The 15,075-nt window shown below is 36.7% G+C and overlaps 1 protein-coding gene across 2 annotated transcripts in view; it reads right to left on the bottom strand.

The window, feature by feature from the left end:
- Positions 1–3,955: 3,955 nt before the first annotated feature.
- SEPSECS (Sep (O-phosphoserine) tRNA:Sec (selenocysteine) tRNA synthase) overlaps positions 3,956–15,075 on the bottom strand; it is a 37,044-nt gene continuing 25,924 nt past the window's right edge. The window contains exons 9-11 of one of the 2 annotated variants that reach the window (XM_017866725.1): positions 10,616–10,709; positions 9,060–9,150; positions 3,956–7,313 (exon numbers count right to left, since the gene is read on the bottom strand). In XM_017866725.1, the coding sequence (XP_017722214.1) occupies positions 7,019–7,313; positions 9,060–9,150; positions 10,616–10,709 (480 nt within the window). In that variant the 3' untranslated portion in view covers positions 3,956–7,018. The remainder of the gene's footprint in view (positions 7,314–9,059; positions 9,151–10,615; positions 10,710–15,075) is intronic. The other variant, XM_017866729.1, reaches the window with a different exon arrangement.

Below are 15,075 nucleotides of genomic sequence, written 5' to 3'. Positions count from 1 at the left end.
AGACATGTTTAGAGCAAGGGAGAGAAGAATGAGTAGAAAGGTGTGTAGAAGAATGTAGGTCATTCTGTTGGCCACGGTCATCGAAGGCTGGATTCTCTGGGAGGTACATACTGAGACAAAGTTAGGAGAGCAAAAGGTTTGTTAGGGAGTAACACCTGAAAAAGAAAAGAGGGGAAGCAGGCCAGGGCAGGGGGAGCCCTCGGACTGTGAAGCAGACCCAACCAAGTGTCTGCTAGTCCAGCAGGGAGTTCCAGAGCCGCACTGGGTGGAAATGGCTGGGTCCTTGTATCTGGGCCTTGCTCAGAAACTGGCTGAAGGCCATGACTTTGGCTCAAAGACAGGCTTGAGCTAACCTTGAAGGTGCTGAGAGCAGGAAGGCTATCAGCTAAGCACACTCCTTGCAACTGGGTAGTAGTCTTTCTTTCTGTGCAAGATCTGAACAGAACCTCTTTGTGTCTACCACCCAAGTAAAATTTTCAGAGCTCTATTCTAGGAGAGATGGAAAACCACTGAGTAGTTTCAATCAGACATGATGGAATTTCATACATAGTTACATAAATATTTAATAATACCTATTGAATCATTCATGCAATAAATATTTGAGGGTCTGTCATGTTCCAGGTGCTGTTTAGGTGCTTGGGATACATGAGTGAACAAAACAAAGATTCTGCTTCAGTAGCGTTTATGCTATAGCCAGAGAGGGAGAGACAAACAGTACAACATAAGAAGTACGTAGATGACACGGTATGTCGGACCTCTGCTTCTCTGTGTGCTCATGGGCCAGCAGTGTGGGCACGCCCTAGGGATTTGCTAGAGATGCTGCCCCACCCCAGACCTAGTGAATTTGAATCTGCATTTTAACAACTCCAGATGATTCTTATGGGCCCCACCCTCTATTTTAAGACCATTTTTACACAATGTTAAGTGGGAGTAGGGGGAGGGGGAGACAGCTACAGTATTAAAAAGGGTAGTCAAGGTAGAGCTCATTGAAAAGGGAGAACTCCGGTAAACAGTATGAAGGAATTGAGTTAGCCAAGCATCTGGGTTAAGAGATGTTTCCAGACAGAGGAACTAGCTGGAGCCAAGGCTCTAAGGCAAAGCATGCCTGGAGTGTCTGAGGAACAGCAAGATGGCCAGTTTGGTTGGAATGGAGTGGGCAAGGATGAAGAGTCGGTTCAGAAAGATAAAGGGGGAGTGGTTACTATGGCCAGTGCTGTGGGGCCTTAGGGGACACAGCAAGGCCTTGGGCTTATTCTGAGTGACATGGGAGCTACTGCAGGAGTTTGAACAGACAAGTGACAGGACCTATGTTTCCAGAGGATCACTCTGGCTGTGAGAACAGATGGTAAAGGGACATGGGTAGAACCAGAGGAACCAAGGGTACTGTCATAATCCAGACTGGGAGTTCAGAACTGGTTGGTTACAGAGTAGGTGGGAAATGGCTTGATTCTGGATAAATTAGTAAATTGATACATCATGATCTCTTGATGGATTTGGCGTAGGATGTGAGAGAGAAAAGTGGAGGATAACTCCAAGGTTTCTGGCCTAATCAACTGAAGAGAAGTGTGATTGATCTGAGGTGAGGAAGGCTGTGGGTAAACAGATTTTTAGGGGAGAAGATCAAGGAATAACCTGTGGCATGTGGAGGTTGAGATGTCCATCAGACACGCAAAAGATGTTGACTAGGCAGTTGCATACAAGTGCGGGGTTCAGGAAAGAAGTCTGCTAAAGATATCCATTTGGGAGCCATGATCAGCCATTCTACTATAAAGTCATGTAAGAATAGGGCTATATATACTGAACATTTGCCATGCCTGTAGCTCTACCTATTACATCATACATTTTGGTCAGATAATATAATCAATATGGAAGGGATTGTGACGTGAACTTCTTCTGTATATCTTTCCTGGGTTGTGATCTGAAATTTCAGGTAATTAGTCAACGCACTTTAAATACGGGTTTAAAAAAATTCTCAAAAATGCAAAACAAAAGGAAATCTATAAAAGCCAAAATAGAAAATCCCTGAAAATAAAAAATAACGGTCATCTAAAATCAACCGAATACTTTTAACTTAACTTCCACTGGCAAATGGACAAAATTCATTGATGATTCCCTTCGAAAAAAGTTCTACTGAATAAACTACACAATAATGAATACATTTAAATTTAAATATAGTACCACTTAGGGCAGTATAGCTTTTTGTGGAGTATAATAGCAGTTATTAACAGTAAGTACTTTATGCATAGATACTGAGTTAATCACGTTGCCATATATTATCTCATTTAATCTTCACTTCTATAAGGTTGTATCTATTTTATATTTGATGAGACTGAGACTCAAAGAGGCTGAATATGTGACCTCACATGGTTAATAAGTGCTAGTGCAGAGATCAAATTCCAAATCAAAGGCCACTACCTGCAAAATTCAAATAGCACAATTTAGATATGAAATCTAAAGGAGAAAGTGATATTAATCTACTTTCAAATAAAGGACAGTATTTCTTTTAGAAAAGATTAAATGCTTCTAAGTACTTTCTACAGTCAATAGATCCTTTGCAAAATGGTTGCTGGAATATCATCTCTTTTTTTTTTTTTTTTAATTTAACCCCCAGCCATGACTCATGCTTCTCATTAAGGTATGACTTTTCTTGCTGATTTCTAGACAAGCTGATACTGATGACTGAATCAAAAATGGGCAAGTAATTTAGTGTCAGTTATCTGTACTTACAGATTTTATCTATCATAATGATTAGGTAAAATAATGTACTGTCAGTGACTTATTAAAAATTTATTTCATGTAACAAATTATATAATTTATTTTATCTTTAAACAGTCTACACCGAAAACATTTTGGAAACATCTTTTCCTTTTGGTAAAACAGGTTAGCAGGCTGACATCAGCTTCATATTCTCATGGCTAAAATCCCCCACAATTATACAGTTAAGCATAGCTTTTCTCTGTATTTCTCAAGTTGACACCACTTGATAAAAAACAAAACAATACAAACATTTCTAGATTCTGCCTAAGGCCTTAGCTTGAACTGCAGAGTAGTGAGTAGGAAATTATAAACATATATTCATTAGCCTTAAACTTACCATCTTACATGTGCACATACCAAAAGGGCAAAAGGAAAAGTAAAAAGTAAGGCACAAAAGGATGCAGTGAGTGTTAGGTCTGTCTCCTAAGATTGGCCATAAGAGACATTAACCAACATAATATGACAGACAAGGAAAAAAGACTAATAGAACCTTTTCTTAAAAAGCTGTTAATAGCATATTCAATTATTATCAAATTATTCAGGTTATGAGACTTCTAAAATGACCACATTTCTGTGCATGCAAAACTGGACTTTTTTTCAGTTACAAAATAAGGTTGGCCTCAAAAATGTAAAACATAACAAAATCATTTAAGGGTTTGGCAGAAGTTAGTACATCTCAGAAAGTGGGAAAAGGAAACCCAACTCTTACATGCACCAAATGTGTATGTATTCCAAAAACTTTCTCCGAGTATGACTCAGACTCACAAGAGTTTTATTGTTGTTGTTTTCAGCTGTTGGTTTTTTTTTTTTTTTTTTTTTTGAGACGGAGTCTTGCTCTGTCGCCCAAACTGGAGTGCAGTGGCCGGATCTCAGCTCACTGCAAGCTCCACCTTTTCGGGTTCACGCCATTCTCCTGCCTCAGCCTCCCAAGTAGCTGGGACTACGGGCGCCCGCCACCTCGCCCGGCTAGTTTTTTTAATTTTTTTTAGTAGAGACGGGGTTTCACCAGGTTAACCAGGATGGTCTCGATCTCCTGACCTTGTGATCCGCCCGTCTCGGCCTCCCAAAGTGCTGGGATTACAGGCTTGAGCCACCGCGCCCGGCCTTGCTGTTGGTTATTTTCTTCTGTGAAATATAACTCTCAGGATGAACTACTAATTCAACATTAAAGTAACATCAGCAGTAAACACAAATTATCTCTGTTTAAATTTTACTAAAATCTATGGAAGCCATAGACGTAGTCTAAAAATACAAGCACAATCTGTAGCCCAGTCCTCAATGACAGTTCTTATTATGAGGTGGTGAAAGACACAGAACCACAGTGAAGTGCTGACCATAATATTAGAAAAATTTAATTCATATTTAAATTTACCATTCTGTATATCAAGTGCCTACTGGCTGAACAGAACTGTATTCAATAATTCATATTCTGTAACTTCACTCAACGAATACAAAAAGCTAAATAGAAAGATTTACAGTTGAACACCAGGTTCCTAAGGCTGGCGTCACATACTATTCCCTGACAGAGCAAGAATTCATCAGCAGAGGACCTAAGAACCAAACTGCGAGTTTGATTTAAAATTCCTTTCCCTGCCATGTATAAGTAACACATTGTGTAGTGACCAAAAGAATATTCTGTTACACAATTTTCTTTTCTAGGCAGGCTGCCACAGCCCAATGACTTTACAAACCTAACTCCAATATTTTACCTGATAGTTTTAATAAGGGTTGTTGGGTCACAAAGATAGAAGAGGTTATCTTCGGATATGATTGGTAATGTATCATCCACTGCCTTCGTCACAGAACAAAGACAACAAAGGCCAATTATGAGGCTTACCAATCAGTACTAGCAAATTATAATAAACACATCCTTTTTAATACTTATGTGTGGAAATGGGAGTGAGTGAAAATGACACTAGGATGGGGACAAAGGAAAGCCTGAATAGACAGAACTCTTCAAAAACTTGTGAATTTTATGCCCTCAGAGTCAAATTTTAAGCCAGGAGGAATAGAGCTAGAATTCCAAAACCACTGAGAAAGAAAGGGTTCATAATAAAAACCACAGCTGATTTTCTGCATCAGGAATGAAATGTTGTAACATATCTATCATTCACATGTGAGTTCATGTAATTTATCTTCAATTAGAATTATTATCTAGTCAGCAGCTGAAGCCCAAGAACTGCTGATACACTGAAGATGAGAAAACATTTGCTACTTTCCCAGCTCCGGCCTTTCTTAAGCTAAGTGATGATCACAACAACATAGATCACTTGTTCTATGAAACAATTTTGGCTTACATGTACAGCAAGCTGCGCTGCCAGCATTTACATTTGCGACAACATTTCATCCCTTTTTTTGAATCTAGAGGTTGCAACTCTTCAGCTTTACTGGTCCTGCAATTTAGTCCTAAATTCTCATTAAAATGTACACTTTTAATCCAGCATTTATTCCCTTGAAATGAGTTACTATAGCTATGTAAATTTTTTTAATGTTTGAACCCCAAAGATAAAATAAATACATTTTAAAATAACCTTTATGATATTCATAGTTAAATCCTTCATCTCAAAATAGTCACTGACTTCCAAGGTGCTCAAGCCAGTGACTACAGGAGTCTACCTTACACATTAAAGGAAGTAGTGTCTGTCTGAGTTCATGTTTACAGTTACAATGTACAATGTCGCCAAAATACCAGAAAATCCCTTTCTCATACATAGGTTACAATGCCAAATCAATAAGAAAAATGCAGCCCAGAAGGCAACACAGCATTCTCTACCATAGTGTTTTTAAAAGTATGTTCAACAGGCTGTTAACAAGTATTTCACTTAAAAAAAATGAGTTTCTCTTTGGATAAGGATATATTAAAACTGGTTATTTAGTGAAAGAATTCTTAGAGCCTTCTATATGCCAACAGGCAGGTTTGCAAAGGCGGCTCCCAAAATTATTTGTCTGTAAACATTTTCTCCCCATGAGCATCTTTCAGGAACAGGAGCCACAGAGCTGGTTTTGAGAAACACAGCTTTGGCATGGTGGCATGTTTAGAAGCTTCAGTAAATCTTCAGGCTACGACATATCAGTCTATTTCTTAAATTAACTACAAAATTATTGTTAAAGCCAGTAAGTCTAGAATTTCAGACTCAGAAAAATGAGCACATGGGCAAGGGGGGGAACACACCTGTTTATTATACTATGTGATTTTACCTTCCTAGCAAAATATGTTCAAAAATACTCATGTTAGCTAATTTTAATGATGTCTGTGCACAACATCTGAACAAACTAACCAATATACGTAGACTGCTTAAAGCAAAAACAGTAAGTGGAATAATGTTTTCCCTTACCCAAAAGGAAAAATGCACCAGTGCCATATAAAACAACTTACAATGACATGTCTGGAACCTGTGACCCTGGTTATCACTTAAGATTCTCCATATAGTATAGTTTGATGACATTTATAAAGCTATCTTCTTTGAAGTACTACTGAAAGTTGCTATGGTAACTTTCTCTTTACTCAAGGAGTTTATCTACTTTAGAGGTGTATTTCTCAGCCTCAGCACTAATGACATTTTGGGCTGGATAATTCTTTGTTGTGGAGAATTGTCCCATGCATTGTAGGATGTTGAGCAGCACCCTGGCCTCTATCCTCTAGATATTAACAGCATCCCACCAGTTGTGACAACCAAAAATGTCTGCAGATGCTGTTTAGATAAGCGAATCAACCCCAGTTGAGAGCCATTGCTTTTGGGTCAAAATGGAAGTTTATACCTTGACTCTGCTTCCCTGGGGAATGTCCATTTTACAGGCACACTGTGACTTACACATCTCAACAAACAACTAGTAACTAGTGGCATAAGAAATCTTTCTCAATTCTGTGTGATCAGAAAAGGTAAAGAATGGTTAGGAGGAAGCACTCTACATTTCAAAGAGAATTGAAGGTAATTTTACTGTCGTTACACTAGTAAAAATTATCTGAGTCATGATGCTTAATTGACAGATATTCTAACAATTAGAAAAATGCTAGTTGTATATTATAACCTGTTAAGGATCACAAGGATTGATGCAGTCTAAGAATGGGAAACTTAACAATCATCAATGGCTAGTTCAGACCACAGTCTACTCCTTGACTGAATATTCTCCATGAAATTCTCAATTCAAAAATCTCAAGTCTTATCTTTAAACTGCTTGCTTGTACTACAGCCTTTATCATCTCTTTCGAATACACCTTTGCATGTGTATTTGCAAAGATCAAGAAGAAACTGTTCGCATGTCACGAAGAAGCATCCTGGTATGTGTCAAGAAGTACATTATCTGGTTTTAAAGCCATTTCTTCAATATCCACATCTTCAGTTTTGTCATAATTGTCATCACTCTCTTTACCTTGTTCTTTTCTTACTGCCTTTAAACACTTGTCAAGTCTCTTTATGAACAGGTCTACATCCTGCATCTTCATTCCGATGGCTGATGCAGCATTTAGGTAAGCACAAGGGTAATTATTTGTATGTGACATAAAGCCTCTGAAAGTATAGCCACTCACAGTTTGCACAGACCCAAGAGGCACAACCCTGAAAGAAGAAAGATTTACCAATTTAATATGTCTGGTAATGGTAACACAATGTCACCCATAAACAAAAGATATGCGTTACAAAGTCTTACACCACTTATTAAGAAGTTTAAAACAGCCATAAATCATGGCCTAAGAAAATAGACTGTATCAACTTTAAAATGAAATTCTATAATACACTGCTTTTTTACATAGAAAAGTCCTGCCTATCGTTTACTTATCTGATTATCATTTACTTATCTTCTATTAAAGACCTATAAGCTCTAGCAATCTCTTTTATTTTGCCAGTATATTTTCTCTTTACCTGAAGCTCTAGGAATCTTAAACATCTCTACATCTTCTTTAAAGAGGTAAAAAGAAAATGATTTGGTTTTGTGTCAAATCTGGAATATGACTTCATATATACACCCTTTACTGAAATACTGAAATTTGCAAGTCAAACCACTGTAATTGTCATGCGTTACCTTAAATAATCAACAAACTAAAAGTCTAACTATCTGATCAGTGCTATGCAATGGATAGTTTTAAAGCAAAGACACAGAAGAAGTTATGTAACTGTTTATAGTGGGGTGGTGGTCAGCAAACAGTAATATTCAGCAAAGGCACCTGCATTTTTAAAGCTTGATTTCACTGGCATGTTAGATATAAGCAGATTTCTAATACTCTAATCATTTAGCTATTTTAAAAGAAGTCAATGAGGCTCAACTTAAACATAAAGACAAATAGTGGTAATACTAAAAGCAATGTCAAGAAATCCATTTTAGAAGTGTTCAAACTATATTGTATATAGATAAGAGTTCATCAGGGTAAAAAGTAAATTAATCTAAGATTTTACTTTTAAAAAGTTGTACTGTGATATAAAATCTCTATCCTCCGGTAGCTACAAATTCTTTTTTTTTGAGACGGAGTCTAGCTCTGTCGCCCAGGCTGGAGTGCAGTGGCGCGATCTCCGCTTACTGCAAGCTCCGCCTCCCGGGTTTACGCCATTCTGCTGCCTCAGCCTCCCAAGTAGCTGGGACTACAGGCGCCCGCCACCTCGCCCGGCTAGTTTTTTGTATTTTTTAGTAGAGACGGGGTTTCACCGTGTAGACCAGGATGGTATCGATCTCCTGACCTCGTGATCCACCCGTCTCGGCCTCCCAAAGTGCTGGGATTACAGGCTTGAGCCACCGCGCCCGGCCCAAATTCTTTAATAGAAGCATGTAAAGTATTTACAGCAACATATTTTCAAGTCATTTTTCTCTGACCTCATCAAATCTAAAATGAAAAACGAGATTCATTTTCAGGCCATATATACAGAAGAGGAAAAAGTACAATTTTCTGAGGCAGTTACATAGGCAAAGATTGCATACTCTTTTTTTTTCAGTTTAGGAAGAAGGCTTTTCCTTAACAACACTTTCACTTCAATTTAGTGATGAAGATGGCTTATTTCTAATACCATAATGTGACTCGCCGAAGATCATCTAACAAAGGAAATAAAGACAAAAAATCTATATAGAGAGGTAACAAAATTTTGTTTCTGTACATCTATGAAAACAAACAAGATTCATGTCTTTTCGTGACTATTTCAGGCATAAGCAGTCAACAGGTGGGCATACAGTAGCCTTACAGATTCTCTAACTCATCTTTCTTTACTCCATGATGAATTCGCAGCATATACTTGGGGGACTATTGTTGAGGAAAGGTATTTTATCGGAGTTAACTCTGAAAAGCCAAATAAACCCACATCTATTTTAAACATACTTACCTGGCTCCAGAAACCTGTCTGGTAAAAAGCATCGAGCCGAGCTGAGTGACAGCTTCCTCATGGTGTTCATCTAGTGTTTTAAGTGTCACAGCTGAAAAAGAAAAAAGTACCCTAATAAGCCTTGGTTTACTGGCATAAAAATCATTCAAATAATAATAATAATGATGAATACACTACTTTTGATTCATTGTCAAGTGGCACAATTTCACTTTAACGTACTTAATACATCATAGGGATTTCTTTATATATCAGACAAAAATATTTTAACGTAAATTAACATCTCAGAATATGAAACAGAATTTCCATATCATCCTTCAGGAGAGTACATTTTTCCAACTAAAGAGATGGAACAATAACATGATCAGTATGGCTGTTTATTCAAATTCAACCAAGTTTTAAAAACTTGTAAAGTGAGGATGTGGGATTTATTTCAGTACATATACAAAACTAAGTAAGATCAACTTCTACATATAGAAATGGAATTGATCATTGAGGCTGTGTGGGTAAACTGGATTGCATACATAGCACTACTCGTAGCTACCATTTACTAAGGACTCACCATACTAGATGCTTCACAAACAATCTCAACCAATCATTAAACAATTTTGCATGTGAGGGAAAAGGAGGTCAGAGGCTAGGACATGGAAGATTCGGAATTCAAGCTACACAATATCACCTTCTATAACATCTACATAGATCATAAATTAGCAAAGGACTAATTGGGGTGGTTTTTATTATATATTGGTGTTCAAACGGTATTCCACAGAAGCCCATTCCTAAAAAAGGCTTCGGCTACAAATGATTCACTTTCCTTTCTTCAGATATATGTGAAATATGAAACATTATATTACATATATTCACAATTTAAAAGGGGGTAATTATGAAGCTTAAAAGATAATTAAGTTCATAAAAGTCAATATTCACATTATTGTTTTTAGTAACCCCTATATTACATGACAAAAACATAGTCCTTATATACACAAATGAAAATACCATAAATACAAATTTCTTTAACATCCATAGGCTAAAGAAAACAAGCAATAATGACATTAAAAACAACATAAGACTTAATTTCTGATATGTTGGGGTTTTGTTAACTGCAGAAAGTTCTGTTTGTTTAGTTTAAATAATAGAGACAAGGTCTCACTATGTTGCCCAGGCTGGTTTTGAGCTCCTGAGCTTAAGTGATCTCCTGCCTCAGCCTCCCAAAGTGCTAAGATTACAGGCATGGGCCACCACATCCGACCTGGAGAAAGCTTTAATTATTTATAAATAGAGTTCTGGTTAGAAACAGGACTTTAAATATTATTTTCTGCATTTTCATTGTAATACTTAATATTGACTCTGATTCTCTCAGTGTATAGGCTTTACCTTAGAAATATATTAAAGTATTTCAAAAGCCTAACTAAACTTTTTCAATTTACAAATTAAAATACTGTGATGAATTTAGAAATATCATTATAACTAGAAAGAGTTTTCTCTCTTCCTAGAAGTACCAGCTTCCTCCTAGAGATGGATCATAAGTATTTGTTTTTCTTTAGGAAAAAAGAAATTACCTAAAGATATGGGATTGTGAGGTGTATGCAACAGTCTTTCATTGTAGGCTTCTGACAACTTCTTTATTTGGTTGGACAAATATGAAAACATTTCCTGCAACAATAAAATGTCACATTTAAAACAAATCAAATATCTACTGCCAGATTTAATAAGACAAAAATCTGATTAGTATGAAGTCTACACTGTAAATGAACTCATCCATGTGCCTTAACACCAATTCTCTCCTTTGCCACAATACAGTGAAATTCAAAGCTGCCACAACTATCAGAAGCCACAGGATTTTAGTAAAGGCAAAGAACCAGCACATTTTCTCTCTTCACTAGTATGCATCTATCACAAATCCATCTTCTTCTCAGAACTTCCAGATCTACCACCCTGGAACTCGTAGCTATCAACCTCTCCCCTGGACACAGCAACAGATCCTAAATGATTTTTCTGCCTGTTCTCCACCCTTCTATAATCTGTTCTATACTCAGAGACTAGAGAGGTCTTTCAAAAGCATACCAGTTCATGCCTCTCCCCTGATGACTTCCTCCAGTAACTATCAGAAAACCACACTCTTCATTTCTAAGGCCCCCCATAATGTGACCCAGCCAATATACTCAACCTAGTGACTATCATTTCCCCTAGACACACCGGTCACATTAGCCTCCTTTCCAATCATTCTAGTGTTCAAACCTTTGTGCTTGCTTTCCCTGAATATCCTAGATCATTCCCCAAGTGGTCCCTCTTGTCAAATGCTAAAGACATCCTCCTTTGTTAATTTCCCTATTAAAGCAGCTTTCCAACTCTGCCAATCTCCTTCCCAATCCCAATCTCCTTCCAACATATTACCTATTTTGGTTCCTTCACTATACTTGCCACAATCTGAAATTATCTCATGTATTTGCTTAAATGAGTATTGGCTATTACTATGTATTACAGGGGAAAAACTCCTTGACCACAAGGACTTTGTCTTCTTCACCACCGTTGCCCCAACACCAAGAAAAATGTGCCAGACTTTAGTATACAAGTTATTTAGGAAAAGGTAGTTTATAAATGTATTTCCTTTAAATCACACAACATTAAAGTGAACAATTCCCTTACTTCAATTAAAAGAATACAGCAACTCCCACAGTCCAAGCTTGAGCCCAGGAGGTCAACACCAGCCTGGGTAACAAAACAAAACAAAACAAAACAAAACAAAAGGCAACTAAAACTAAAATTGTCCCACTCTGAAAATAAAATATATTCAATAGTAGAAAATATAATAAAAATATATTTCACAAGTATCAAATGTCACATGTATATAAGTGGCAGTTTAACAGTTACAAGTAAATATTAAGTTGGCAACTATTTGACCTAAAATTTTACTTTCTTCTCCTCACAAGACCTTTAAAAAGTGTTGAAATCAGTATCTGCCCAACTACATCTGCAGCTAAACAAACCCATTTGCACTGAGCTCCTCTAATCACAGACAAAACATATAAACTCTAAGGATACACCAAACAGCCAGGGGCTAACAGAGTACCCAAGCAGAGACACCAAGAAATGACACTTCTCCAACCTCAAAGGCCAAGATACTCTGATCCCACACTGAGTCCCAGAGGAATTTTTTCATGTCTGAAGCACACAGATGATTAACTCCATCTTTTGTTAGGTAAAGATTAAGAGGAAAACTCCTACCAGGTTTATGAATTATTAATGAGACTACTTAAGACCACAAACAGTTTCACTTCTGTCAACCCAGTACATATATCTTATATTCTCACCTAAAATTTTTGAATAATCATTTTTAAATGTTAGGATACTTTGTAAGATTAATTCTAAGAATGTTGGAATTACAAAATCTTAGATCACTAAAATAAATTCATTCCTTTTATATTCAAAAAGTTAACATCTACAGTGGCCATACTTAATGAAGCTATTAATAAATGTTACTGTTACATGAGATAAGCCTTTCTCTTTTGTTATTTAAAGTATAGAGAAATATTTAAGGAGACAAATGGCATTATCATTTCCAGAAACAAACAAAAAAGCATCTTTCCTTAGACATATAAAAATACCTTGGGCTGAGTGTGGTGGCTCACGCCTGTAATCCCAGCATTTTTGGGAGGCTGAGGCCGGTGGATCACTTGAGGTCAGGAGTTTGAGACCAGCCTGGCCAACATGGTGAAACCCCTTATCTACTGAAAATACAAAAATAGCCAGGCATAGTGGTGTCAGCCTGTAAACCCAGCTACTTAGGAGGCTGAGGCATGAGATTCACTTGAGCCCGGGAGGCAGAGGTTGCAGTGAGCCAAGACTACGCCAGCTTCACCATGTTGGTCAGGCTGGTCTCGAACTCCTGACCTCAGGTGATCCACCTGCCTTAGCCTCCCAAAGTGCTGGGATTACATCTGGCCCTGGTCCCTCCTTCTTAACCCAATATTCCCATATTGGGAATATTGTGAAACAATAAGATAATCAAATGGAACAAATCAACAGTTTTTCCAGCAATTAGAACAATTCATAATTTTTTAGTAACACACCAGGGTTAATAAAGAGGAGAATTCCTGGGTTTCATCCATACATTTTCGTCTCCTATAAAGTAATTAGGTTACTAATTTAAATGCTATTTTTTTAAAGCAGTCACATATTTTCATTTAGATATTAAATGCTGATTTTTCTTCACTTACATTATTCACCAAAGTCTTAAATGGCCTCCGTCTTTCCAATTTACTCTGAAATTCATCAAACTCCCATAGGCACAAACAAATCTCATAGGCAGGAAATGCCTTTTACAGAGCCCTACCCCCTACAAACCACCTAACAACAACATAACCCACATCCATCCTTCATTTATCCTCAAGCATATATTCATGAAGCAAAATTTTCTCCAGTTTACATATTTCAGTGGTGAAGACAATTTAAAATATTATTCTATCTACTTTGGCAGTCACATTAAATACCAATGTGGTCACATCTGTGAATAAGCTGAACCTGATGAGTACTTAATTTGTACTCAGGTTAGCTATTTCTGAAAAAAGAGAAAATGTTTCCTAAGCAACACCCCTAGAGGGGGTGCTTTTAAACTTACTGATGCATACATGGCTATTAAAAAGTGAATTTGCCCAATGTTCAACTTCTAGTACTTTAACAAATTAGTTTTTACCAGTTCTATCAATCACTTGCTAATGCCACTAGAATTCCATTTGAACTGTAGGTAATATTAGGATACTATTTTTAGACTACGAAGATAACACTAAAGTAATTGAATCTTATATCACTAGTATGGGAGTAATTAGATATAAAAAAATTTGAAGCAAGTTCACATCCATCAACAAATATTTATAATATGTTTACTCTGTGTAAAGTGTTATAAGTAAACCAATAAGCAAATATGTTTTAAATATCTTAAAGCACAATATGCTAAATTCTATAATATTCCACATGTTAAGCTCCTAAATGCTCTCCTATTAATATTACTACATTTTAAAAATATCATTTAGGAGACTATACCACTATTCTACACTTATACTTAGCTAAGCAGTTTTTTACCTGATATATTAAAGCTACTACAGAACCTGTACTATTTTTTGCTACACTTAAATCTATAACTGACATTTATTATAAAATACTTCTGTAAAGAAAGAAATTTATAAGCAACCCAAGCAAATGTATATAGAAAGATCTTACTTAAAAGAAATGAAATATTATTGATTTTCCATGTTCTCTGTACTGTATTTAACCTAATTTTAAGAGACTTTTCACTAGAGATAAACTGAACTATATACCTGAATGCTAATGTCAGCTATATTTCTAGAATAAAAATACAAAACTTTACACCATAGTTCAAGATGTTAATGGAAGAGAAGCTGAATGATATTAAGCATTATCTTTCATACGGCCTTTTGCAAATTGATTTGCAGTCATGAAATCCGACATTTAGCCTGTCTCTCCCAGAATCCAAAATCCAAAGATGTGCATAATTCACTAAATTTTAAGTGAAATGGTCTTATGTAATCATGTCTTTGGAAACATACTGTTTCAAGTTAAAGGATAAAATAAAGATGGAACCTCACATGTTATTAAAATATGTTTCACAAGGCAGGTAACAAACCAAAAGAAACATACCCACTAGTCTACTATTTCAAAGATAACATGAATGGATGGATGGATGACCGACAGTTGGTAAATACTGAAGCAGACAGATGTCCATATTGGAGGAAAACAGTACTAAATATGACATGCTGCTGTCTATAACTGTGGTCAGCTAAAAGGATCCAGGCACACTTGGCAAATCTTGCTTCAGAGGCTACATCCATTTGCATTCAAGTTGTTAAGGCCCCATATGTAGGCCTGAAATCAGTTGCTTCTGCAGAGATTGAAACACTCCACTTACAGGGCTGCAGATCTAGTAGTGTTTCCAAACTTAGCTCTGCTATAAGGACACTGAAGTGTATAATGTTCTTTTAAAACTTAGTTTGTCCCCCAGTTT

Source organism: Rhinopithecus bieti, unplaced genomic scaffold, assembly GCF_001698545.2.
Source record: "Rhinopithecus bieti isolate Rb0 unplaced genomic scaffold, ASM169854v2 scaffold_1599, whole genome shotgun sequence".
NCBI lineage: Eukaryota > Metazoa > Chordata > Mammalia > Primates > Cercopithecidae > Rhinopithecus > Rhinopithecus bieti.
This window is presented reverse-complemented; position numbering and strand designations above follow the sequence as displayed.